We start from the raw sequence: 25,530 nt of genomic DNA on the forward strand, positions 1-25,530 counted from the left end.
CTACAAATAAGAGTACACACTGTCTATTTCCTACCAGTGTCTGGCTCCTTCCATGCAGAGAGATTAAGGTGTGTGACGTTTGTGTGTGTGCAGGGTAGCAGCTCGTCAGGGTGGAGTGTCCGTACAAATGGGTCTGAGGGCACCAGGCAGATGTGCGTGTTGTCACAAATGATGCGAGAGAGAGATACCGTACGCAGTGAGCGTCTCTGAGTAGTGCTGAACACACCCTCTCGCTCCCACCAGAACCTTCGAGACAGACAGACATGATCATTTAATCAGTTTATTCATTTATCCAGCATTATGTATACTGTACATTTATCATGCAAAATATTTATTTATTTTAAATGTATTCACTCCATGACTACTTAAAACACAAAATTAGAAATGATCAAGGCTCACCTGTCTCCATCTCTGAGTGCATGAAACTGTTTGGCTATGAGACAGGATAGCAGAGGCCCAACTCTCCCTCCAGACACTGCGGGCTCTGAGATGGCACCCACCCACACATCAATATTCCAGACTGTACCATACAGAGCAAGCAGCTTACGCACCAAACCTACATTCTTCAGAATTTCTATTAAATCAGATTCATTTGCAGGGACAGAAAGGCCACAAAACTCTCGCCATGCAGCATAACCTTTATATAGAGACAGATGGAAGAATGAGTGAAAAGAGAGAGGACAGAAGGACATCTCATACGATTTGCTGAGCAAGATATGTCTTAAAAATGGGCATGCATGTATGTATGTGAAAATAACAATGCTAACAGAAGCAGCACTGATACAGTGTATAACTTAATCCTAAATGTTCACTTGAATTTTGAAAACAAAATGTAAAAGAAGAACGAGGGTAAAGAAAGTACCAGGAAGGCCGTGATCACGCCCCCTCTGCAGGTTTAGAGCCCCGAGGTCCAGCGGCAGCCCGCCATGAGCCTGGAACAGTCTCTCAGTCAACTCCTCTACCATCATCTGCTGAGGAGCCTGGAGTTTGGCTGGGGACAACAGTAAACCCCGGAGCACTGGATCTACACCACCTAAAGAAACAGGGAATATTAATTATCATAACCATGCCATGGAATAAATATCAAATAACCAACACAAGATAGCTTTCTGTGGCCCATAGTATCATATCCTTACCACCCAATATCAACTTTGACATCATTATGTCATAATTTAAATGATATCCTATAGCAATACAGTAGTGTTATTAAATATGTAAATGATTAGATAACATCTTTCTATGCAAACCAAACAAATGCCTCAATTTTGCATTTTCAAGATAAAGAAAATTGCTTGTATTCTTAAGTAAGCAAAAACAAAACAAAACAAAAGAAAGAAAAACCTGGACACCTGATGATCACCCCTATATGTAATTCCTGAACATCCCAGTTCCTGATTTAGTTCCATCATTGCTGTTATAATAAGCTCCAACCTTCTTTCTACTAGGTGGAACCAGGCGTTCCACTAGATGTTGGAGTGTTGGTGTGGGGATTTGTGGTCATTCATCTACAAGAACATTTCTGAGATCAGACACTGACGTTGGTGAGGAGGTCTGGAGTGCAATCAAGTGTTCTAGTTCATCCTAAAGGTGTTCAATGGGGTTGAGTCAGAGTCAGGGCTCTATGCAGGACACGAGTTCTTCCACTCCAACCTTGGCAAATCATCTTAGTTTGTGCACAGGAGCTTTGGAACATGTTTCTTGTTTCCAGTGAAGGTGAAAATGTCACAGAAATCAAGGACATTCTATAAAATTGTGTGCTTCCAACTTGGTGGCAATGTTTGGCTATATGATGTATGTTCTCCATTATTTTTATATGTATATTTGCTCCATTTTCACAATATACAGCCATGCAATTTTTAATCGAACCCTCGTAGGTTGAAATCTATTATTGTGCTTAAGTGCATTGTTCTATAACACAGAAAGACAAAATATGTGTGTGTTTGTGAGTATTATAAATTCTTTTCATGTACCTTCTTCTACCACCCTCCAGGAGGCAAACAGTGAGTGGTGTAAAGGCAGTGGGGGATGTTTAGGGTCAAGCTGATATCCAGGTCCTAGTCGATTCACTATGGGCTGTACGGTCACATGGGCAAAGCGGAAGGCAGCAGTGGAGAAGCCATTGGTAATGCTGGGGTCAATCTCAGGGTCATAACCCTGATAGGGGGGCATGAGTTCAGCATATGCTCTGTGCCCCAGAATATGTGGCAAATAGTGATCCCATGTCAGGACCTGAGATGTGTAGAGAAAGAATAGAAATTTACAGTTTTTAGTTTTGCGCTAAAATTGAAGACAAATTTGGTGTAACTACAAATATTTTTCTTGAACCTGGTGGACAGCTCCAAGGATTTTCCTGGCCTCTTGATACAATGTATCAGGGCTCCAGTGGGGGTTGAGCATGTGGAGCTCCCTGGCTAATCGATTATGCTCTCTCAGAAACAGTGTGTGGAGAGCAATCATCCCCAAGTGCTCATTAGCCCGAGAATCACCTGAAAGACACACATCAGAGATGTGATGGACACAGCAATCTAAAGCATAGCTGCCAAGCACACACCCAAGTAATAATATGCCTAATTAGCACTAATGTAAACTCATGTTTCATATCTTTGCCCACTTATTCCACTGAGGACAAAGGCGTTACTGAGGATCTTAATGTCTGGCAGTGTAAACCTTCTTTACTTGGCTGGTTTAGAATGAATTTTGAAATCTACATATTTACATTCCTGAATCTGAATCTATGGATTGTTGTTTTGACAAACAAACAAACTTCATTTTTAAATTAAAAATCACCTTTATCATGAATAGAATAAAACCAAACCAAATCATAAAACTAAACACAGCTTTAAAAAACAAACAAACAAACAGACCTTAAAACTGCACAATGAATCATACAAATTCCTGCCCACAGTGACGTACCTGCCAGATAGCAGAAGGTCAAGTTGCCCATGGACGTTGTATTCTTTCCTGTGTTGGAATCTTCTCGTGGTGCACATGGGTCCAGATGGTTGTGTGTGCGAGGCGGGTAGGGTAGGTAAGCAAGTCCTTGGTCTGAATACAGCTGGTTGTGTTTAAGTAGGCCTAGAGGAGAGGACAGATTACGCAGAGAGCGAGCGAGGTCGTCTGAACTGCCATACACCATACTGGCATCTATGAAGGCTGTGATGGCATTCAGCTGCTCCCGGTGACGACACACGACAGAGGCATCTACACAGCTGGGAGCTGAGCGGAAAAATGGCATGCAAGTCTGAACATTACGACGAGGGTCTGAGAGAGGAATCTAAGTGAGCGAGTGAGAGAGTGAGAGAGAGAGAGAGAGAGAGAGAGAGAGAAGGACCTTATTATTGTGTTTGTAAAGCAATTGGGATTTTGTTTTCTTTGAAAAGCCCTGTACCTGTATGGGGAAACATGGTGTGTCTCTGCTGCAGGTACGGGTGCAGTCTGCTCCGGTCCTGAATGAAGCCGTGCTGTGGCTCTGAGGGGTCAGTGACAGGTCATGGTCAATCCATTGCCCCCACTCCACTAGCAGGTGAGACAGAGACAAGTCCAAAGAGATCTTCTCATTCTGGGTGTACAACACCTCCTGTGACACGACGCGAACCTACACAGACACCATCACAACCAAACAGATCAACAGTTCAGTAAAGTCAAGATGGCTTTTTACATTCAAAGGTGGTTTTCTAAAATTAAATAAATAAACACAATTATTAACAATTATTCAATTATTATATAAATAATCATTAACCATTACATAATATCATTCCACATCCTAGGAAGTCCTAGGAAGGTGTTAACAGTAAATATCCATTAAGGGAGAAATGAGATTGAAAAATGCAAATTGTTCATTCAGATAACAATAATAACAATAACAATAATAATTACAATCAAAAAAGTCCCATTTTGTGGCACTCAATTTCTCAATTTAAATGTTTATTATTGAAAAATTAAGAAACTAGAATTACTTTCTATATGTTTCCATACAACTGTGCAGTCTATATATTATTAATACACATCTTACTGGGGGCAATGTAAAGTTATGGTAGGTGTGATGGGGGTTCCAGCTTCTTGGTGTTCCATGAAAATCTTCATATGCTGGTGGAAGCCACCGAGCATACGGAGTGTTAGCAGCCCCCAGCAGTGGATTCTGCCTGCAGAAAATTGACAATTATGTATTTTAACGTGTAGTAAAAATACAGCTGATGTTACAGACATCTGTGTTTAAACTACAGGTGAATACACACTCACTCACTTTTGTATGGACTGACTGTATGAACTCTGCTGCTGCCACTTGATTTTCTGATTAGATAACTGCATGTCTAAGCAAGTATACAGGTGTTCCTAATAAAGCGAATGAGATGGTGAGTGTATAGCCACTATTGTTGTCTTTGGTGCTGCAATTTTTAGTTAGTACCTGTTGTTGCAATGGCCAGTGATGGTGCGGTAGCGCTCTGAAATGCAGTCGCCTTTGCATGCAGGTCTCTTGATCTCTGCTGAACACCCTGTAGCTTCCAACAAAATCTCCACGTCATCCCTGCTCAACAACTCTAAGACACACACACACAAGCTATGATGGAGTCATATGAAAAAAACAAAAAAACAACCCAAACAGATTCTGAGACAGGTATTATATGATGATGCTGAGCATCTTTTTGTTCTATACCAGTATGTTTAGGCTGAGCCATAGTGTGTGTGTACACCATCTCTCTGATAAGTTCCACCGTGTTATCCAGCAGCTCCGCAGCTCTGATGTGCGCTCTGGTACCAGTGCCGATCTGTTTAAACTGAGCCAGCAGGTCACTGGGACGAAAAGAACCTTCTTTTACGGACATCTTCACTCTGAGAGAGACAGACAGAGGGAGCAAATCAGCACAGCAACACATCATAGTCTAACGTTATGATCTATTCATATCATATGTCACCTCATAAACGATAAAGTCAAACGAAGTCATTGTAACTGACCTCTCATTAGTCCGTGCATAAGCAGCATCTGTTAGCTCTCTGGCTTTCCTCAAAGCCTCCTGAATGAAGGTGGATCCCACATACACTGCACACATATATGCTGTTTACATACATCCACTTAAACGAGTTTGACATAATTCAGTGTTTTTTTTCTGGTAACATAATTAAAATAATAGATTTGCTTAACAGTTTTGTTGTGACCAAAGGTCTGGCCAGTAAAAAGTAAATAATCTAAAACCATTCTAAGACTGCAAAACAGCTTATGTAAACAATTATAAGAATCTTGAATATAGTCAAATTTATCTGGTATTTCCTATCATGATGATTACCATTAAAATGTAAGACAAACCAATTTATAGACATTTATACTAATTACAAGGTTTAAACACTCGTATTCTGTGAGCAGATAATTTTGCTTCTTTTCAGAAAAAAATACTTAAAATTATTTGTCAATAACCAAATTATCTGACAATAAAAGAATACTAGTTGAAGCTTAAAAAATGTACTGTAATTTAATAATATAATCTACTTCATCAATCTGGCTATATTCAAGATATTTTCACCTGATTACATTTCTTTTCAGTGGATCAAGTTAAATTAAAAGTTGGATTTTCATTACAATTGAATGCTACTCTATCATTATATCATGATTAATTTCTATTCACTCGGCACAGTCGAAGTACATTCATGCAATTTCAAGATTACGTTGGTTGATTATGTTACAATTTGGTTACCTTGAGTAGAATTGCTCTCCACAATTGATTGAATTGACCTCACTCCTGAATCACAACAATGTACATTTCAGTAATTAAACAATAAACACTGATTTCAGTACTAAAGATTTTAAAAAACAATAGAACCAACATTTGGCACCTGAAATCTGAGACACAAACAGGAGCATCAAAGACATCATGAGTGTCAGAGTCGAGGGAAAGAAAGTCGTCTAAAACAACAGCAACATAATTCACTTCCATGAACTGACAGCTTTTAACGATAACGATATATCCATATGTGGACTGAATATAACCTATAATGTAATTAACACTTACCATATGAACAAACTCCATTTGTAGTGCTTCCGGCTGAATAATCAATCACTGCAGTGTGTTAGCATACACCACTCAACCCAATATCCTAAATGAGAATAAGCTACTCTCTAATAATTGGTCATCGCCAAGGTTGTGACTTTTATACTCTAGCCTGAGCCGATCCGGTATGTGCAGAATTCCCTTATCTGTGCACATGGTGACAACGATCCCACATCAAACAATACCGAACACGCGCACACACACACACACACACACACAGTGCTAATGATGCCAAAAATCAAACACATTTTCTTATATTAAATACATTTTTCTAAATTGTTAGCTGATACATTCCCACTGTGAGTGCTGTACTGTAACTAGATTCAATATTTCTCCTAAATTCAAAATATAACTATTGTTATTTAGAGTGTATATTTAAAGATGACAACACTTCAAAATAACCCAAGATCATGCAGTATTCGCAGAGCTTTAATAACTCAAATAAAACAAAATACAAATAATCTCTAAACAAATTGTGTTAATACTTTGGCTAAATAACATTAAGAAATCAGTATTTGGTGGAATAACCCCGATTTGCATGCGTTTTGGCTCCATGCTCTCCACCAGTCTTTCACATTGCTGTTGGGTAAGTTTATACCACTCTTTTTTTGCAAAAAAGCAAACAGCTCAGTTTGTGACCATCCATCTTCCTCTTGATGACATAAAGTGGTAATCAGGTAACATATCATCAGCTTTCACACATGTAAAGAATACTAAATAAACACTAGAGCAGACTGACTTCCCTGTAGGTTCTGTGTGTCATCGAGGCATGCGTTTAATTAAGACCTATAGACTATTAGGGCTCAAAGTCCTTGAGTCAAATGCAATCACTCATACAGTTAGAACAATAAAAACCTTAATAGAAGCATCAAACTAGAATCTCTCCCTGACGTCATTCGCAGTCCTCACTTTCCAATTTGAAGCCCTTTTCTTATCAGTACCGCAGAGGCTTCTCTGTTTTCTCTCGTCCAGTCCTCTCACTGTCAGTATTCTCTTCTGCAGGTGTGCGTGAGCTCAGTCTGACTGAAGCTGTGCCAGGGAGAAGTGTCATCAAGAAGAAGAAGAGATATTTGTGAGGAAAGAGAATGCTGGGAAGGTGACACATCGTTGATTGTTATTAAAGTTATGAACTAATAATTTGTGAATGATTAAAATTCAACAAGGCCATTTTGTACAACAGGAAATACTGAATCTTCATTATATATGTGTGAGTTTATTTTCTCACCCTCTTTGCCCATTAGATATCGTTTTCTCAAGATTCCTGACGGTGAAAAAAATGTGGAAAAATAGCCGTCTTTTTTTTTTTCCAAAATATATTAGGGGATTATATTAACAAAAGATGAACAAAAGCAGTACATACACAAAAGCATTACTAGAAATTGTTACTGCCACAAAAAAACCCTTTAATTTTAGTAAACAAAGTGCCATATGAGTTTTTTGTCTTGAATGAATCACCTGAATTATTACAGAAAAATAAATTTATGGAAATAAATGAATTTGTTATCCAAATATTCATTAGTGGATGCGAATACATTTGAGCACACAGTCAAAAACATAGGCAACACAAATGGAGGAAGAATTTTCACCCTCTTATGTTAGACATATTTATACAGATGTAAAGAGGTTTATTATCGTCACTACAGTTACTGCAAGTCACCAGCAGAGTCGAAGTTTATACAGTTCACTTATTTTATTACATAATCTTCACATACAACTCTATAAAAGTCTTCGAATGAAAATGTATTTTAAACCTCCATGAGGAATTTGTTCATATTCATTTTTGTTGTTTTTAAGATCTACAAATGTTCACATATTTATAAAAGAAAGTTTAATTAAATAGGTAAATAACTCTAAGCAAATAATATTTCAAAAACTGTTAATACTGTCAAACCAGAAACATAACTGAAATGTCAGCAGCTGCTTCAAAGGGGACCAGGCAGCAAAAGACATGGCATTTACACAGATTTTGCACGTTTATGTAACAGTGAAAAGAGCGAGTCAGGGAAAGGTTAGAGGTTCCATGAAATAATACTTACAATCTCATAAAATGGGTTTAGCGCATGGTGTACAAGTACAACTCACACCTTTAAGCAAAGCACACATTCCTATAACTTCATCCTCAAGAGTGTATTTGAGCACTTTTCAGAGTGTTTAGAAACTAAACCCACCTAACATGTTGGTTTTGGATATTATCACACACAGCTACATAAGGAGCAAGTAAGACTCATCTTTAAAAGAGCACCAATAACAGAAAAGAATTTGTTAAAATTGGTCAAAGACAAAGTCTGTTAAACTCCAATCTGAACAACAAAACCAAATCAGCTGATGAAAAGCAAAACTGGATCCAGACCGACATCTCAGTAAACACGGAGAAAATTATAGCTAGGATCTCGAACATGAAAGCAGACTGTAGTGTAGAAAGCAGGCAGATTGTCCTGGTGGAGTGGTGCAATAAGAACAGAAGATTCTTCATTAGGCCTGCTGAGACCAGAGGAACCGATCACACCGCTCCAGCATGGTCTGGATCAGAGCTCTGAGAAAAGTGCAAAATGTTTAACACACAGGCACAAAATAAGACTGTCAAAACATTGCATATGAGCTTCAGAAAGCACGGTTTGTGTGAAATTGTGTGTTGAGATTCAGGAAAAGGAGTTACAATGCTTCATTTATACATCTAAGTAAACTAAATGTAAATATAATACAAATTCTTATTGAAATATTCTTATATGCTGATAGTGAAATTATAGTCCAATGTGTAGATATCTGTTATAATATCATTACAGACACACAATAAATGTTATAATTGCATTTACACTTGTGTTCAGGGGTAACTCTGATAACCAAGTCCTTAATCTGGTGGCATTAGAGAACCTGTTTTTGTCTTTATATGGAACTCTTTATTTCCTGTTGGCTTAATTTATTATTCAACAAGAGTAACTACTGCTTAAATATTAGCCTACTTGTTTGAAACACATTTTAGTATTTAAATTGTATCTTAATTACTAATAAATTCTTGAAATTTATTCAGGTAAAAATCTAAAAATTGTACACGTTCTTTCTTTTCAAAAACAACGTTAGAACATCATGTACTGACTCAGCAATTTGTTGCCTAGCCATCTCCATCGTGTCCATCTCATTTATACGTTTACAAAGCAGACTGTTTCATGTTGAGGACACACAAATATCTCCTGTTCCTTAAGTAGATGTCAGATGTAGCTGCAAGCCAAAACTTCTAATATTTCCTTGTCTGATGAGGACAGCGCAGTACACCGTGAATGCATGTGATCTTGATTTAGTGCATCAAGAACTGGGTGATCTCAGTGTTATCAAATCTGACAGAACAAGGAATTTAATATAAGGAATTTAAGCATACTTTTTGTGCACAGCCAGTGATCACTAAATCAAAACACTAAAGAGTGTCTTGAATATTAATATCCGGACTTCCTGTGGTGGTGACAGCATTGTTTCCTCACCTCTGCCTCTTCTCTGCGACTCTCAGCAGCTCACACACCAATGTAGAGTGAGTGTTCATCTCCAAGTGCACCCCGTGTTCCTGCAGCGTGGCCAGGGCCCGGTCAGGCCCTACAATCCGTGCCAGACACAGTACTAACTTCTCCACAGTGATCCGGCTGCTCCAATCTGCAGAACCGTTGATCAGGTCAACAGGCCCAACATCACTGACCTTACCATTAGTGTTATCCACACAGCTATCAGCACTGGTGCCGTTAACTGTACTGGGTATGGAGGGACAGATGGAAGAGTCTGAAGAGAGATGTGAAATGGCTGGTGAAGGGTTTGTGGAGTTTCTATGTTGACACAGCTGAATCAGTAACATCCACTCTTCCATTGTCTCTGGAACAATACCTGCAGAGAACCGGACACACAACTGACGTTTCAAAAAGTATGACATTTAAGAAATATAGAAGAAGACATTTCAGGTTTCTTTACATAAAACATTCTTTAAAATCCTCCACCACACACCACACATCTAGCCAAGATCAGGACAACGCGTGCAAGCTGCAGCTCAACATCACATGCAGCCCATTTGCTAATTGGGAACACGTCGAAATGATGTTTTCATTCACTGTTTAACAAATGCACTTTTTATACCTTTAGGCAAGGAATATTTATTTAGCTGCCCCCCAAAAAAGTGGACTACAGTCATGGGAAAAAGAAATCGGCTAAATAAGTATTGTTGTCCTCGCTGACTTCTATGAACAAACAAATAACTATGAACCAAATCACTCTATTTCTTGATATTTCAAATATTGACGGTTAACTTTGTTTATTTCTTGAATGAAGCTAAAATAACTGTCAAAAGAATAAGACCATTTTAAGCTTGAAATTGTTAAATTTGTCTAGTAACATGCTTAATGGTCTTGTATGTAATTATAATAAGAATATTTAATTGCTAAATGAGGTCAGTGGGACATTCTTGCCTATTTATATTTGCTATCTGGGCTACAGAATTAGCCCTGGATCACTAATGTCATGGTTCAGGTACTGTAGATATTTACCATTTGGTTCCTCCAGGAGACTCATGTCATCTAATAAGGAGATGGCAGAGAAAGCCTCAGTGCGCCGTTGCAGCTCTTTGCAGAGGTAGAGATAGCCTGTCCAGTAACTGAGAGAAGACATGCTCTGCTCTTTAACAAAACAACCACCACCACAGCTCCTCCATCTTAAACAATTACACTTACTTGAATCCTCAACAAACCTTATAGAAATACCATTTTAATGCAGATTCATCTGCATTATTTATTTACAGTAAATAGTATACTTTCGTAAACACATTAAATATTTCCTTAAATAATATAGTAGCTTAGAATTAATTACAATCAAACTTAAGACTGACCCATGAAGTCTGCATGACTCCATCATCTTCTGTTTGGAGTCTAAGTCAGCAGGCAGGCGAATGAGCAATGACAGCAGACGGCCGTAACCCCAGCAGAAATAGTGAGAGTGCCACCTTAGACAACAGGACAATCTGTTACACTGTAGTCAATCATAGTGGTCATAATGCTTAACAGCTTCAAGTCTGATCTTGCTTAGAAAAACACACAAAGAATATATATACTCTGGGTGTCCGTCAGCTGCCAGCGTGTCTTCTTTCCGTGGTGCATCATGGCTAAGAGCTAGATCCAACCAAACTTGTCGTAGAGTCTCAGGCTGAAGGAGTGAGCCTAAGAAGGAGAGTCTGGGGAGGGAAAAAAGTCAGAGAGAGAGAGAGAGAGAGAGAGAGAGAGAGAGAGAGAGAGAGAGAGAGAGAGAGAAACAGAAAGAGAGAGAGAGAGAGAGAGATAATGTTGAACATTAGAGGGCTATGGAATTTAATAAAATCTAGCTCTCCATGTTCTAGCATTAGAATAACTGTTTCAAATACAGTTATAATTGACATGAATTATAATTTTAAATTATTTTATCAGACATCTTGTGTGTTTTTAATTCATACCTCATCACTAAAACTCCAGCATGTGGTATATTCTAAGTGTAGTTTATGGTTTTATGGATTTACTCCATCAATAAAATATTCAGTTCCACAAAATAGGTAAAACTGTAAATTTCTAGCTACAATTAGTTCAATAAATCCATCAGTAATGAAAAACAGTATAATCTTATCGGTATATCATTTTAAGTATTAGCACACATGCCCCAAAGTACATAGTAATCGCTTTAGAATACCTTTGTTCTTCAGCTTGGGACTGAACCAGATTGTCTAGATAAGGCAGAAAGTGACTGGGTTGGACCATGGTCATGATGTCAGAGGGGAGGATTGTAGGATAGAACTGGGGGTATGCCCGAACGGCCATCTCCCCGTGCTTCTCATACAGTCTACCACAAAGGGGTAGAAAGATCAGCATCAACATGACCAGCTAAATTACTAAAAACTATAACCTGCTGCTTACAAAAAGAAACAGAGATTTACAAAATTGAACAATATCGTGTGGAAATAAGGAACACTATTACAGAAGGTGAATATAGCTTACCTGTAAAGGTGAGTAAGGAGCACTGGAGCATTCCAGGGCTGTAGATCTCTCAGACTGCGCAGTGACTTCAGTAAATCTCCTTTCTGAATGACTTCCACTACCTTACTGGCCTGGGTAAACTCTGCAAACACAGCTATATTATTAGGAGAAATCTAATCAAATAATATAAGGTAATAAAGGCAATACTGAATGCAATTAAATTCCATGGGCATTTTTTAATCATTTGAACTAAAATGAATTATTTATTCAATTTGAATTTATTAATTGGGAGAGTATTAAATAAGTGTGAAGAGTTAAAGAATGAATATTTGGTTAACCACAGAGAGAGGAGGAGAAAAAGTCTAATAATGTATGGAGTATTTCGTCCTAATTCTTCCTATCTGTGGTACATGTCTGAGTGTAGTAGACATCTAGAGAAACAGCATAGAGAAATGTACTACTGTAAATTTACTGAATGCTAGCTTAGCATTTCAGCTTGTAGCCTTACGGTAGCAATAATATTCACACTTTGAGTAAGTTCTAAGTGCCGCAGAATTTAGATAGCTAGAACTACCTTTGTTCTGTGGGCAGGAGGTTTAAAATATCTCTTCAGATTAACAAATTAAACATGATCACAGATTTATAATAATCTTAAAATCCCTATACATATATAATATATACATGGCGCAAAGTATGTGGACTCCTGACCATTTCACCCATATGTAGCTCTCCCCCAGAATATTGTCACAAAGCACACAATTGTCTTGTACGTCTTGCTGTATCATTACAATTTCCCTACAATGGAACTACGAAACCCAAACTGGTCAATGACACTGCTCCTGTTCAACAAAATGAGTCTGGGTCTGCAAAACTTGGAGTGGAAGAACTCAAGCATCCTGCACAGAACCCTAACCTCAAGTCCACTGAACACCTTTTGGGATGAACTGGAACACTGATTGCACTCCAGACCTCCTCACCCAACATCAGTGTCTGATCTCATTTATTCTCACAAATGCTCCAAAATCTAGTGGAGAGCCTTGGCAGAATAGTGGAGGTTAATAAATATGGAATGAGATGTTCGATAAGCACACATAAGCATCTGGTGTGGCGTCCACAAACTAATCCAGTGAATAAAAACATAGAAATTAAATAAGCATTACAGAGTAATTGGGAAATGGAAAAGTGGAGTAAAGGTCAATCTGTAAAAACAATTTCCTTTAAGTTGCAGTGTTGAGAACCAGAGTTTTACTGGGGATGTCCTGGTCATTACTGGAAAGGTATGAAAGAATCCTGTTTCAAATCTGCATCACATTTATTTTCTATTACATAATACACAATTCTGCTCTCTTCATCAACATATTGCTAGATGCTGCTTTTCTTTTTCATAGTTTCTCATGGACCTCATGCTGAGATCATAACAAATAAGTGAAGCGTGATTTCATATGTTTATAAATGGAGCCTAAAAAGGTTATATGGATATTTAAATATTTAGTGCTTCCAAGTTGGCACATGTGCAAGTGAAGATACAGATCAAGGCCTGTTCACATGGCTTTACTTTTAAATTGAGCCCCGGAGTAGTAAGATCCTATGAGTTTGTAATCAACTGCAGTACATTTTTCAGCTATTGTAAAAATATGCTGAATCTAAAAAATAAGAGAGTATTGAATATTGTACTACCAACAAGACCTACTGAAATAGCACAACCAGTCTGCTTTCTTTCTTTACACCAGGTGCACCCTGTTTAATGTAGGAATATACAGAAAGTGCTGCCGGAAAGAAAATACTCACCTAGCATGCAAGCAATGTAGGTATTTAGGATGTCTGGCTGCTCCCTGTACCTCAAAGTGCACATCTTCTTCACTTTATCCTTATCCAGCAGGAAAAAGTAGCTCCTCAGAAACACACAAACCCTCTCCAACCCTCCATCACCTGCTCCACTTGGGCAGCCCAAGTCCAAGTAGAGGCACGCAAGATAAGAGAGGTCATCCTGGAGGTCTGACGGCAGGGTGAACTCCACTGGAGCTACAATGGCTACTGAAGACACTGTAATCAAAGCGGTGGAGCTGAGGTTATTGTCTGTAAGGCTTTCTTCCTCTACATGGCTTGAGGTGTCCTCGGACTCTGACTGGAACTCTACCCCACTGTCATCACGAGGGACAGCAGAATAGGGCTGGCTGTCTGGGTCTTTGTCTTCCACTTCTAAGGTCTTCTTCTCCTCCTTTATCTGCCTGTTCTTGCTGCTTGAGGAGTTCTCTGGTCCCATGACCCTTTCCAGAATAGGGACCCACTCTAGGAGCACCTCTGTCAATCTCGTGGGATCCAAGAGAATAAGAGGGTCCTGGATCTGTAAGCTACAAGGAGAAACAAAGAAAGAGATCTAGTTGCACTTATTTTAGCACAAAACTACACCTTTATCTGCACAATTTTCAGTTATATAATTATTAAAGTGTCACAATATTTAGGTTAGTACCAAGGCAACTTGCACACTCTGTTCTATATCTAATCATTACTCACATGGCTTTCTCAGTTGCCGTCCTTAGCTCGTGTACCACATTAGCTGCTTGCTCAACAGTCTCCCTGAGATAAGAAAAACAAAGAAAATAAAGTAATCTATAAAACTTGATAAAAAAATTCTACAGTGCTATATATATTTAAAAAACAAACAAAAAAAAAAAAACCCTACTCAGTGTCTAGTTCATTTGTACAAGAAGTCACATCGGGGGGGATGTCTTCCTGTCCATCCCTATGGTCAGGTCGGGGCCAGAGGTCAGAGTTCATCTGCAGATTGTTGATTTTTTCTGTAGTCTTCTTTACAAAACTTGAAACACTGATAACAGCCACAAAAGCACACAGACACAGCAATGCAAATTTAACACACAGAAGTGAAAGTAAATTAATCCATGAATCCAGATAAATACAAGATAAATCCAGTGCAGGAATGACATAAAGCAGACACTAACCTATAGACACAAAAATCGTTACTGTGTAAAATAAGATCTGAAAGTCTGAAAATATAACCGATTGTATGGTTTAAACAAACATACCGTCTGCAGCTGATGTGAAACGAAAGACTGACACTTCAGCACAGACAAAGGCTATTTCTAAAACTAGCAGCTCTATTGAAAGAGGAAGCTAGAATTGGAAGGATCTGGTGCAGGCCAGGTGCACTTGAGTTTTGTTTTCCTCATTTAGTTTCACTTCCCCTCCAGCTCTGCACAACGAAAGATGATCTTGCCTATATGCAAGTGTAGAATGTTTCTTTTTTTGATTTAGTATGTAACTATAGGTCACTTTTCAAGTGTACTAGGTTTTCACCTATACTACTGTACACAATTATGAGAGAGTGCTGTATAAAGTCTGTGTAAACACAAACACAATCACATCAGTTTCCATGTTTAACAAAGGAGGGGACTAATATGGCTGTACATATGTGGCATGTCAGCAATTTAGTGGAAAAAAACAAAAACAAAACCCAAAACAATCAAGCAGTTCATTTTGTATTTGACTCTGAGAGGATACCTGTCTTTAACAGCCTGCAGTGCGATGAGTGGTGGTTTTGGACGGAATGAGAGTGGGAGGTGGAACTGCAGGCCGAATTCTGATTTGTCCCCCTCTACACGCACACATGACTGGGGGTCTGAAGATCAAGATGGTGAGATGAAAGAAAGAAAATAAAGAAATAAATGCAGGGGTAGAAAACAGAAAATGAAGGAGGAGAAAATCGATGGACCAAAAGACAAGAGAAAATATTGGAAAGGCAGAAGAGACAGACAGAGAGAAACCAAAGGCAAAAAAGAGAGACAAAAAAAAAAAAAAAATCATGAAGAAAATTTGAAATGTAGAAAATGTGCGACACAAAAGCTATAACACTGACGTTAACTTAAAAGAGCATTAGTATGGTATTTTGCATTAGATTCTGAATTTATAATATATTTACCACCAAGAGTGCCACTAACATGAAAGGTTTACTGCTAGCTTTAGAACATGTGAAATCTAACAACATCTTTACAGACAGTGAATATGTGAAAGACAACAGCTTTTATTTCTGATTACTTTTAGCTGTTTATTTATAACATACAACAAATTCATAACAAAGTCATTCTGTTGAAACTGGCAAAAAATGACCCTTTATAATCATTTCTTTTACAATCTTGAACTGCCCCATACTGATCGTGTATATTTTAATATAAATCAGTGGTTCTCATTCATCTCAAAGTTTTTTTTTTCTTCTGATTGAGCTTCATCAGGTGAGTTCAGAACAGGGAAAATTCGAAACTGTGTAGGCAATGATGGCTGTAAATAATCTTAGTGGCTTCAGCACCAGGAGTGGGTGTGAATGGTTCCTCAGCTCAAGAAGCAACAGGAAACAAGCCGATTTGGATCGCCAAGTACCATTGGAAAGGCATGTAATCAGCACAGTTCCAGCAGAAAAGACAGACTGCTTAAAATAAACAACAAATTGACCTTCAAGGCTCTTTCACTTTCATTTTTATTTCACATGTTCTTACCTTTCACTCACAGTTAAAGTCATATACAAAGTGCAACCTGTAATGCGTCTCATTTACTCTACTTAATTGTAAACATGCTTGTCACAATTTCTCAAATCGCATGTGTCTACTTGATTTACTACATTTAGCAAACATGGTACTCCTTTTAGCTTCCTTGACTCTACCTTGCATTTATCAGCCCACAGTCAGGTAAAACCTAAATAAATAGATTATCTTCTATGATTTTTGCCAGCGTCTGATCTTTGTCTGTTGCCCTCTTACCAGGCTCCACCTGCTCCTCCTCCTGAGCAAAGTTAAACTCCTTCATCCTTTCCTCCTCCAGCATAGACTGGCTAATGAGGGAGCTGGTGTCCTCATCTGACTGGCTGCCTCTACGGCTGATGACACGATAGATGCCACAGTCCAGCACACTGAAGCTTTCCTAGTGGGGGGAAATGCATTCAGTTTTCATTCAAGTGAAACAATGCTGAAAACAGCAGTGATTCTGGGTGCATCAGCGTCTCACTCTTGTTCAAAATATTCTGATTCATGGCCTAGGAAGCTAAGTCACACCAAATGTATACTTGACATCCATAAACTGCCTTCAATTCCTTGCACAGTATAAATGTGGAGACCAACAGCCAGCCCACAAAATACCAAACCCAGAAGCTAATAAAATGCTTTAGATGACAATGTACGTAAAGTAGTAATGAGAATATTTCTTTAATACGATAGAACCTAAAAAATCCAGTGTAGTTTGGTTTCTTCCACTCAAACTCACATGAGAAGAGATGCTGCTTCTGCGACTGCTACAGGCAGAGTCCATGGGCTCCAACTTGCTGATTACTTCCTCCAGCTGGCCAATCAGCTCCTGCTGGGAAGTAGAGTTTAACTGGGCCTTGAGATGTTCTAGGCGATCAATAGGAATGATCTTTCTTGCCTATGAGAAAAGCACAGAGAGAGAGAGAGAGAGAGAGAGAGAGAGAGAGAAAGAATGACATACAAGAACAGAACATATTTCTAGTGTCTGAAAATAACAAACAGTGCCAGCTTATCTTGGTTAGTGTGTTAAGAATGTGTGTAAGAGTAAAAGTGATCACAAAAGCATGTGTATGTACCCTGCAGATTACTATAGTGTGCTGGAACATGCAACAGACAGTAGCAGCCAGTGTCCAGTTCTCTCGCTTCATCAGTCTCTCCACACAGCGTTCAACAGGCATCAAGAGCAGGTGAGAGAGACGCCCATCGCCATGGAGACAAAACAGCTCATTGCGAAACACTGCCATGTCTACAATATCTGGGCATGGTGGGCAAAATTGACAAGTTTTTACCAGCAGTAAAGCTACTTACACGAATTTAATATTAAACTGTGCATCATAAACAATACATAGAAAAGTATTCAAAACATCTGGGTGTCTATACATAGAATTTATACATTAGAATTTCAAAGTAGATTTTGTAGCAGGTTGAATAACAAACTTCAGTTACATTTATAATTTGTTTTCCATCATACTTTATGGTCATGTTTCTTACCTTTCATTTTGGTCCATAGCAGAACCTGTCCACTGTGGGGTGTGAAGATATAAATGGCAGAGTCTGTCCATGTCAGGAGGTTATGATCACTGTAACCCAGTTACACAGAAATTAAACTATAAAAGCAACAAATCACAATTTTTTTTTATTATTCCTATATAAATATCAAACTGAAGTTAGACATTTTTATAGCTGTCCATATACTTTCTTTAAAAGCACACATGTGCACACACTCTCACTCACACACACACACAAAAACAAAAAGCTGCTGCTTGTCATATCTTGCACATCAAGATACCTTAGATGAAGTAGTTGACGAAAGGCAAGGGACTGAGGACTCCTCTGACCTGGGTTATAATGTGGCTCATTCCTAAAAATGATAAATTTAAGCATTCAGTAAAAACCATCATCGTTATAGTACACCACTCAGATCAACAGTGCTAACACAATATTTCACAATATGAACAGAATCATACCAGTCAGACATGGGTGACTGTAATATCATGGTATGAGGATGCTATGGGGCCTGGGCAGCTTGCCATAACTCACACAACCATGAAGCTCAAGCCCAATTGGGCTATGCAGCAAGACAACAATAGAAATGAAATTAAGATTTTGGAGTCTTCATCACATTTGGAGAGACTTAAACACCACTGAGTTGCTCTGGCAGGATCTTAAATGAGCAGTTCATGCTGTTACGTGGTCCAGTGCTGCTGAAATAAAGCATTTCTGTAAAGAACAGCAGGCCAGAATTCCACCACAGTGATGTGAAAACTGATCTGAAGCATCTGATTGCAGTTGTTGGCAATTAAACTAGTTATTAATTTTAGCAGGGCAATTACTTTTCTACATTGGTTATATAGGTGTTGCATAACCTTTGTCCTTCAATAAATAAAATGATTGTTTAAAAACTGTTGTGTTTTCCCCATGCACTCCTTGACTTATTTTACATTTGGTATGAGGATCTGAAACCATATAATGTGACAAATATGGAAAATTCAGGAGGTCTTATATACTTAAGGTACTGTACTCTACATGCCACATACTGGTTTAAATCTCAACAAACAGAATCAAAGACACACTCTGAATCACATACTTGCAAGAGATGAGAGGCAGAGGAGGGCAGGCAAGCAACTGTTTAAACTGATGGGTGCTAAGCACCTCTCCACTGAAGTTGGCCTCCCAAATGCGCGAGCCTGGCCGAGCACAGTACACGAGATGGGTGTTGCCTGTGCCAGGTGTCCTCGATCCTGTCTGCTGCTGAGGCAGATAACAAGCTCCGTATTCTCCATCACGTTCCTTGTTCCCTACTCGCCAAAACTTCTCCCTTTCAGTGTCACAGAGGTAGCAGCGGCTAAGAGAAGAGACCAGAAGATGACCCTCCTGGTATCCCAACTGCACCACGCGAGAGTCAACTGTCATGACAGTCTGAACTGGGAAGATTACAAATGATGAACCCTGCACACAATGCAATACAAACAGAATCCTTTTTTAACATCTGCTAGGAATAGGATTAAAAACCTATATTTTTCTGGCATTAAAATACTCTGCACAGTTAAAGGATGAGGTACTACGATGCCCGCTGTGACGCTACCTTGCCGAGTTTGGAGTTACCAGCGCGTACAAAGGACACTTTCCCTGCTGCATCTCCAATGAAAACTCGTAGGGTTGCTGTGTCCCAGCACAGAGCTGTTACGGCCTGACCACGATGCTCCCACGATACACATGCCCGCTCAGGCCGTCCTCGCCTCTCTACCTGCAGCTCCCAAATCACTACAAGACCCTCACTTAGACACACACAGATGAATATGGACTTAAATCAAGCATATGATCATTCACAATCACTGTATATTTGTACAAAGCAAAGCATGCTGGAGTACCTTGTTGCTACAGCAATAAAGTCTTCATCATGAGGGCAACAGGCTATATGTGTGAGTGAACCCTCCTGAGAGAAAGAAACATATTCTATTACTTCTCATACAGGCATAAACATGTAGATATTGACCATTATGTGGTACATCTGACAAATAGAAACCTTGTGTGTGAGAATAAGTCTCTGCTTCCATCCGTCTCTCTGAATGAGGTGCAGGCCTCCTGCTGAGGTACCGAGAGCAAGCCATTTCCGTGACACATCAATGCATGTGCACTACACACACACACACACACACACACACACAATGACAAATCATAAACTTAACTATTTGTCTGAACGATACATGTAGCAGGGACAATATGCAAATTCAAATACGAAATGAATGAAACAAAATGAAAACATATTTTAAATAATCTTTTCAAGATGTATCAAGATTGAAATTACTGAAAATGTGGAATATTTTATTTGTTTAATTGGGTCAAAAGTTTTTCTTCATTTCATTATATTATACCCCACATAAATCTAACAAATAGTACAAATTATTATACTCAGTGTACCCCAGGTCCAGAATCATAGTATCATCTGTAGTCATATAATTTTCTCACAAAAAAATAATCTGTGATTCTGAATATTCCGAGGCAATGTTGTAAGCACCGGAATTTCACCTTGCAAAGTTCATTGCTTGGGTGTGAGCACAATCTGGTGATTATGTACAGTCCTAGTGGGACATGTTAACAGCAAGTCTTAGCCAGCTAGTTTACTGCTTGTGAGTACATAAGAGACTAAGTAGCATTAAAAGCTTTGCACCAGGTTCCTGAGTGAGGCGAAAGAAAAGCAGTTGCTCTACTGTCAGGAGGTCACGAGGTAAAATCCAGAAAATACTACAGCCATCCAGGAGCAAAGGAAGCAAAATCTGACAAGGGAGAGAAAGTAACACTATCCCTCCGAGCCAGAGAGCATGGCAATCAGAGCAACACTGGCCAATCAATGGCGTCTGTGATCTCCTGTATGCAGAAGAGGTCAGATATTTTTATGCTCCTTTTTTCATTGGTCAAGGCTTTCTTGATTTTTTATTTTTTTCGCATTCTCTTCTATTCAAGTGATCATTCAAGGCCTATTCACCAGCCATATTCTATCCAATTCCTGTATGAACCTAACTAAAAGATTCCAAATGACAAAAGCATCTTTCATATCTAGATATTTAGAGCTTTTTTTTTTTTTGGTTAACATTCAGTACATTTAAATGCCATTAGTAATCAGACTGATCAATCTCAATCGGATTTAAACACCTCACTCGAAGCAATCAAGCTCAATCTGAATGGAATTTTGATTGAAAGGGATTGTGTAAATCTAAAATAATCCAGTACAAAAACGGCCATGTAAATGCTTGAATCTGATTACACTCTCAATCGAATTGAATTAAAAAATACCTTGTGCACATACAGTGCATTGGTTGCATATGTTTATTTACATTTTAAACATGGTGGCCAGTGAAAAGAACTGGATGAAGAAGAATAGAAGACATGCACATGTAATCTGAATTGGATTGCAATATTTAGAGTATGTATCTATAATCGGATTGAATTCATTTAGTTTGACAAAAATGGGCACTCCAAGTATAGGCTACTTTCTAAGCAAAGGTGTTCAGTGCTGGTCAATGAATGATTAAATGAATAAACAAACAAATAAATAAATAACAGTGCAAGTCATAACTCCAGATAAAGCTTGAAGAAATGAGAGTTGGGAGAATGAGTGAGGTGCCTGTGTTACCTTAAGTCTGCCTGAATCAAGACGCAGGGCAGAAATTAAAGGGTCAAATCTGTCAAATTCAGCCAAGACATGAGTGAACAACTCCGGCACCACAGGAATCATCGTAATGAGCTCTGGGGAACAAAAAGGTATAAAGTTACTTTTACACTTAATGTTGGTGCCCATTTAAAATTAATAGCTGTTTCCAGTGTATCAGAAGTCGTCGTCCTTTAGCTTTCGCACTGCATGCACTTTGAGCTGCTTGCTGTCATGTGATGAAGATAAATTGAAAAAGCATGAGCAGATCTGAACGTACTTTCTAGATATTTAACAAAAGCTAAATGACCTTTGCATTTTGAACACGATTAGATTTATTCAGCCATTAAGGTATCTTCATTGTTGAAAAAAAACCCATTTCACACTATTACATTGTGTTTCAAATGCATTGTCCATTACACTCTAGCCATTTTACCAGATCAAGTTCCTGACTCCAGTTGTTCTTAACTCTTTGTCTGTCTGTGACTCTCCAACCCTCCCTACAAACCTCTCTCTCTGGACTCGCCCTGAACCACAGTCCAGCAGCTTTGGCTTTCTCTGTACAGTGAATGTGGTCTATGCTGACCTTAGCTGTGTAAATTTCCTCTGCTGTAAACAAGTTACTTTGCTACCTCATCTGCTACTCCAAGCACATTCACAACTTTATCACACATGACAGCTATCAAACACAATGAAATACAGGGCATTGCTTACCATAATTAAATAAATCAATTAACAACTTTTAAGATAAGCATGCTGCATACTGCTGTGCTGGTGAGAGTTTTTCTGCCTCAGTGCACACTGCCTTTTCTCACTGAATACACTACATCTTCTATTGTAACAGCTGAAACAAGGGACTTGTACTGAGGGCATGCCACAAAATCTAAGAGTAATAATAAATGGATAAATGTGGCAGAAACCAGAGGAAACCCCTGAAGCATGGGGAGAAAACACAGAGTGTGTTTGGGAGACAGAGAGAAAGAAAAAGAAAGAACAAACGAGCAATAGACAGATTATATATTGATAAGAAAAAGTTTATCATTATTATAAATGTAAGTGATAACAGGAACTAACTTGCGGCTGTTTTTTTTAGCATTATTTATAACACCACTCATGTTGACAACCTGCTCTTTAATAAATTAAACATTGCAATCAATGTGATATAAGAGAAAGGACACACTCCTGGTGGTCAGAAGGAAAAAAAAACCCTCTTCAGGGAATCTGATTCAACTCACCTCAGCATGGATTATTGTCCTCTATACAGTCTGTCATGTGTTATTTCCTACCTACAGTAAGAATGAATAAATGAACTTCTATAGTCACAGTGGTGCAAAAAAAAGTAGTTTGCAGATCTTTAGATGCAATATACTAGAAAGACAGTGAGTCATTAAATAGTAAGACAATTATGTTAACAATATAATCAAAATAAACACTAGTACAGTGCGATATAGTGCAAGATTGAAAACAGTTTACACAGATCAGCCACAACATTATGAGAACTGACAGGTGAAGTGAATAACACTGATGATCTCCTCATCATGGCACCTGTTAGTGGGTGGGATATATTAGGCAGCAAGTGAACATTTTGTCCTCAAAGTTGATGTTAGAAGCAGGAAAAATGGGCAAGTGTAAGGATTTGAGCGAATTTGACAAGGGCCAAATTGTGATGGCTAGACCACTGGATCAGAGCATCTCCAAAACTGCAGCTCTTGTGGAGTGTTCCCGGTCTGCAGTGGTCAGTATCTATCAAAAGTGGTCCAAGTAAGGAACAGTGTTGAACCGGTGACAGGGTCATGGTTCACTGATGCAAGTGGGGAGCGAAGGCTGGTCCGATCCAACAGACGAGCTACTGTTGCTCAAATTGCTAAAAAAGTTAATGCTGGTTCTGATAGAAAGGTGCCAGAATACACAGTGCATGACAGGCTGGGGCTGTTTTGGCAGCAAAAGGGGGACCAATACAATATTATGGTCATAATGTTATGCCTGGTCAGTGTATGTGCGTTTGTAATAAACATTACAAATATTTTAATTATTCTAGTAATAATATTGAACTATTTTAAAGCAATAACATAATTCAATACTTATAATACAACATTTACTTTCATTTTCATCATATTGTGTGTGTGTGTGTGTGTGTGTGTGTGTGTTTAAATATAGTTGTTCAATACAGTGATGATTTCAGGTTTGATTATCACACTGTAAAATGATCAAAAGACCACAATTCTAACCCAGGCTGCCCCTGACCAGATGACCAGACTCATGACGCAGTCCGAAGCCGCACCCTCCATTCACTACCTAGTGCCCTACTTACAAACTTTGACCTTTATTGAAGACAGGTCCGAATAAAACACAGTGACGAAGATTTATAACTTCACCACGCTTAAGATACACACACGGTGATCTGTTACGTCAGACGCGAAAGAAATGCCTGCGTTTTCTATGGAAAACAAAGTTACACATTCCGACACTGAGACGCCAACTATCTGTTACAAACTTACAAAAGCTCCAACCAACACGGCTGAGGAAACATCTGTAATAGAATATTATAAAGTAACATCTGTATGGCGTTAGTGTCAGCACCAGATGTTATATCTATGTATTATAATAAGTCTATAGAGTAAGTGGAGTCACTTTCAGCAGCATGACTGCGCATCACGAGACCGGAGTGAAAAAGCCAGCAGCTAATACAGCTAGGCTAGTTACAGTCTGCAGACTCTATTCACTTTAGCAGCTTTTTAAAAATATAATTTTATATCACATTTCCCGCCGTGTTTAAACCACACCGACGTTTATTCATGAACAGACCAGCTAAGTAACTTTAAGGAACTTCTGCATTCTGTCTCTGTTACACTCCGACCTCTTACTCAGCTGTCAGTCTAAAGACATTACTTTCATTTCTGACAACTTACTGCCAAACTGCACAGAAAACGTACCTACCTTCTAGCACGGGACAGAGATAATCTTAACTCATATCTCAGGCTTATTTACGTAATTCGGACAGCGCTGGACACTCAGGATTGACCAATTTCACGAAAAAAAATATCCCCTTCAGTTACGAGTCACTCGTTTATTTTTTGGTCCCACCCGTATTCCGGAAAGTCCCGCCCTCCTGAGATATGATTGGCTACTTATACGTCATTTATTAGTCTTTCAGTAATTACACACTGGTTTGTAGGAGCTATTGACCAACCAGGACACAGGAGGCTTAAGCGGTGGGTAAAAAGAAGCACTATTTCAGCCGGCACTACTTCCGAAAGTGATAGTAATGTACTAAATCTACATCAGGACCTACTGATAACATTGAGGAAAATATGTAGCATTGTAAAAATGTGTATACAAACCTACTGCTTGAACATTGAAGCTTAAAAAGAGCAAATTTCCAAGTAGTCAAATCTTTTTCTTAAAGGCTCTTCAGGCGGAAAAAGACTGATGGAGTGACACGGTCCATTAAGCACCTTTGCTTGGATTGTATCGATTGCTATATGAGACTCTCCAGAGACTAAGACTACTGTAGCAACAAAGAAGATAAGCTCAAATTACATTTCTATTCTCTCACACCATCCCTAAGCTTTAATTACTAAACTGTAATGAACCCATTTATGTCTTTATATCGTTTTTAAGGAAATAAAAATCCGTGCAGATATACTATTTTTGTATGATTTGAATAGGCAGGGTAGGTGATCATATTGCGGCTCTCTGCTAATGCAATTTTAAAAAGTATTGATCAGGCTCTCCTGAAACAGCCTATGTGCTATTTGAGAAATCCTAATGCAGGAATGGCACAAAAACCTGCACAGTCACTGTTATAGCCTGTTATATTTGACTAAATTACAATGTAGGTAGCT

General features: G+C 38.7%; 2 protein-coding genes across 2 annotated transcripts in view; both read right to left on the minus strand.

Moving 5' to 3' along the window:
• Positions 1–5,048, minus strand: part of epx (eosinophil peroxidase) — a 6,312-nt gene extending 1,264 nt beyond the window's left edge. The window contains exons 1-11 of the mRNA XM_058408725.1: positions 4,954–5,048; positions 4,655–4,830; positions 4,406–4,538; positions 4,013–4,142; positions 3,389–3,595; positions 2,914–3,274; positions 2,326–2,486; positions 1,971–2,229; positions 863–1,033; positions 400–637; positions 35–246 (exon numbers count right to left, since the gene is read on the minus strand). Of these exons, the coding sequence (XP_058264708.1) occupies positions 35–246; positions 400–637; positions 863–1,033; positions 1,971–2,229; positions 2,326–2,486; positions 2,914–3,274; positions 3,389–3,595; positions 4,013–4,142; positions 4,406–4,538; positions 4,655–4,830; positions 4,954–5,048 (2,143 nt within the window). The remainder of the gene's footprint in view (positions 1–34; positions 247–399; positions 638–862; positions 1,034–1,970; positions 2,230–2,325; positions 2,487–2,913; positions 3,275–3,388; positions 3,596–4,012; positions 4,143–4,405; positions 4,539–4,654; positions 4,831–4,953) is intronic.
• Positions 5,049–7,015: 1,967 nt separating this feature from the next.
• hps5 (HPS5 biogenesis of lysosomal organelles complex 2 subunit 2) lies at positions 7,016–24,766 on the minus strand. Its single transcript, XM_058407731.1, has 23 exons — positions 24,619–24,766; positions 22,921–22,967; positions 21,671–21,783; positions 20,063–20,173; positions 19,908–19,972; positions 19,622–19,814; positions 19,124–19,485; positions 18,326–18,397; positions 18,028–18,116; positions 17,613–17,791; positions 17,276–17,434; positions 16,777–16,936; positions 15,527–15,644; positions 14,691–14,834; positions 14,522–14,584; positions 13,796–14,358; positions 12,029–12,149; positions 11,724–11,873; positions 11,119–11,238; positions 10,897–11,010; positions 10,559–10,665; positions 9,515–9,905; positions 7,016–8,574 (listed from the first exon to the last, which is right to left on the minus strand). The coding sequence occupies exons 3-23, from the start codon at positions 21,770–21,772 to the stop codon at positions 8,514–8,516; spliced, it is 3,444 nt and encodes a 1,147-aa protein (XP_058263714.1). The 5' UTR covers positions 21,773–21,783; positions 22,921–22,967; positions 24,619–24,766; the 3' UTR covers positions 7,016–8,513.
• Positions 24,767–25,530: the final 764 nt, after the last annotated feature.

This window comes from Hemibagrus wyckioides, linkage group LG14 (genome assembly GCF_019097595.1).
Source record: "Hemibagrus wyckioides isolate EC202008001 linkage group LG14, SWU_Hwy_1.0, whole genome shotgun sequence".
Taxonomy (NCBI): Eukaryota; Metazoa; Chordata; class Actinopteri; order Siluriformes; family Bagridae; genus Hemibagrus; species Hemibagrus wyckioides.

Bases quoted from the DNA above. Each gene is read 5' to 3' on its own strand.
- hps5 (XM_058407731.1), bottom strand. From the start codon at position 21,772: ATGATTCCTGTGGTGCCGGAGTTGTTCACTCATGTCTTGGCTGAATTT. The intron at 19,815-19,907 runs GTACTCCAGCAT...TGTGTGTCTAAG, and splicing joins TTTATTGCTGTAGCAACAAG to TGAGGGTCTTGTAGTGATTT. The intron at 16,937-17,275 runs GTGAGTTTGAGT...TCCCCCCACTAG, and splicing joins GAAGCAGCATCTCTTCTCAT to GAAAGCTTCAGTGTGCTGGA.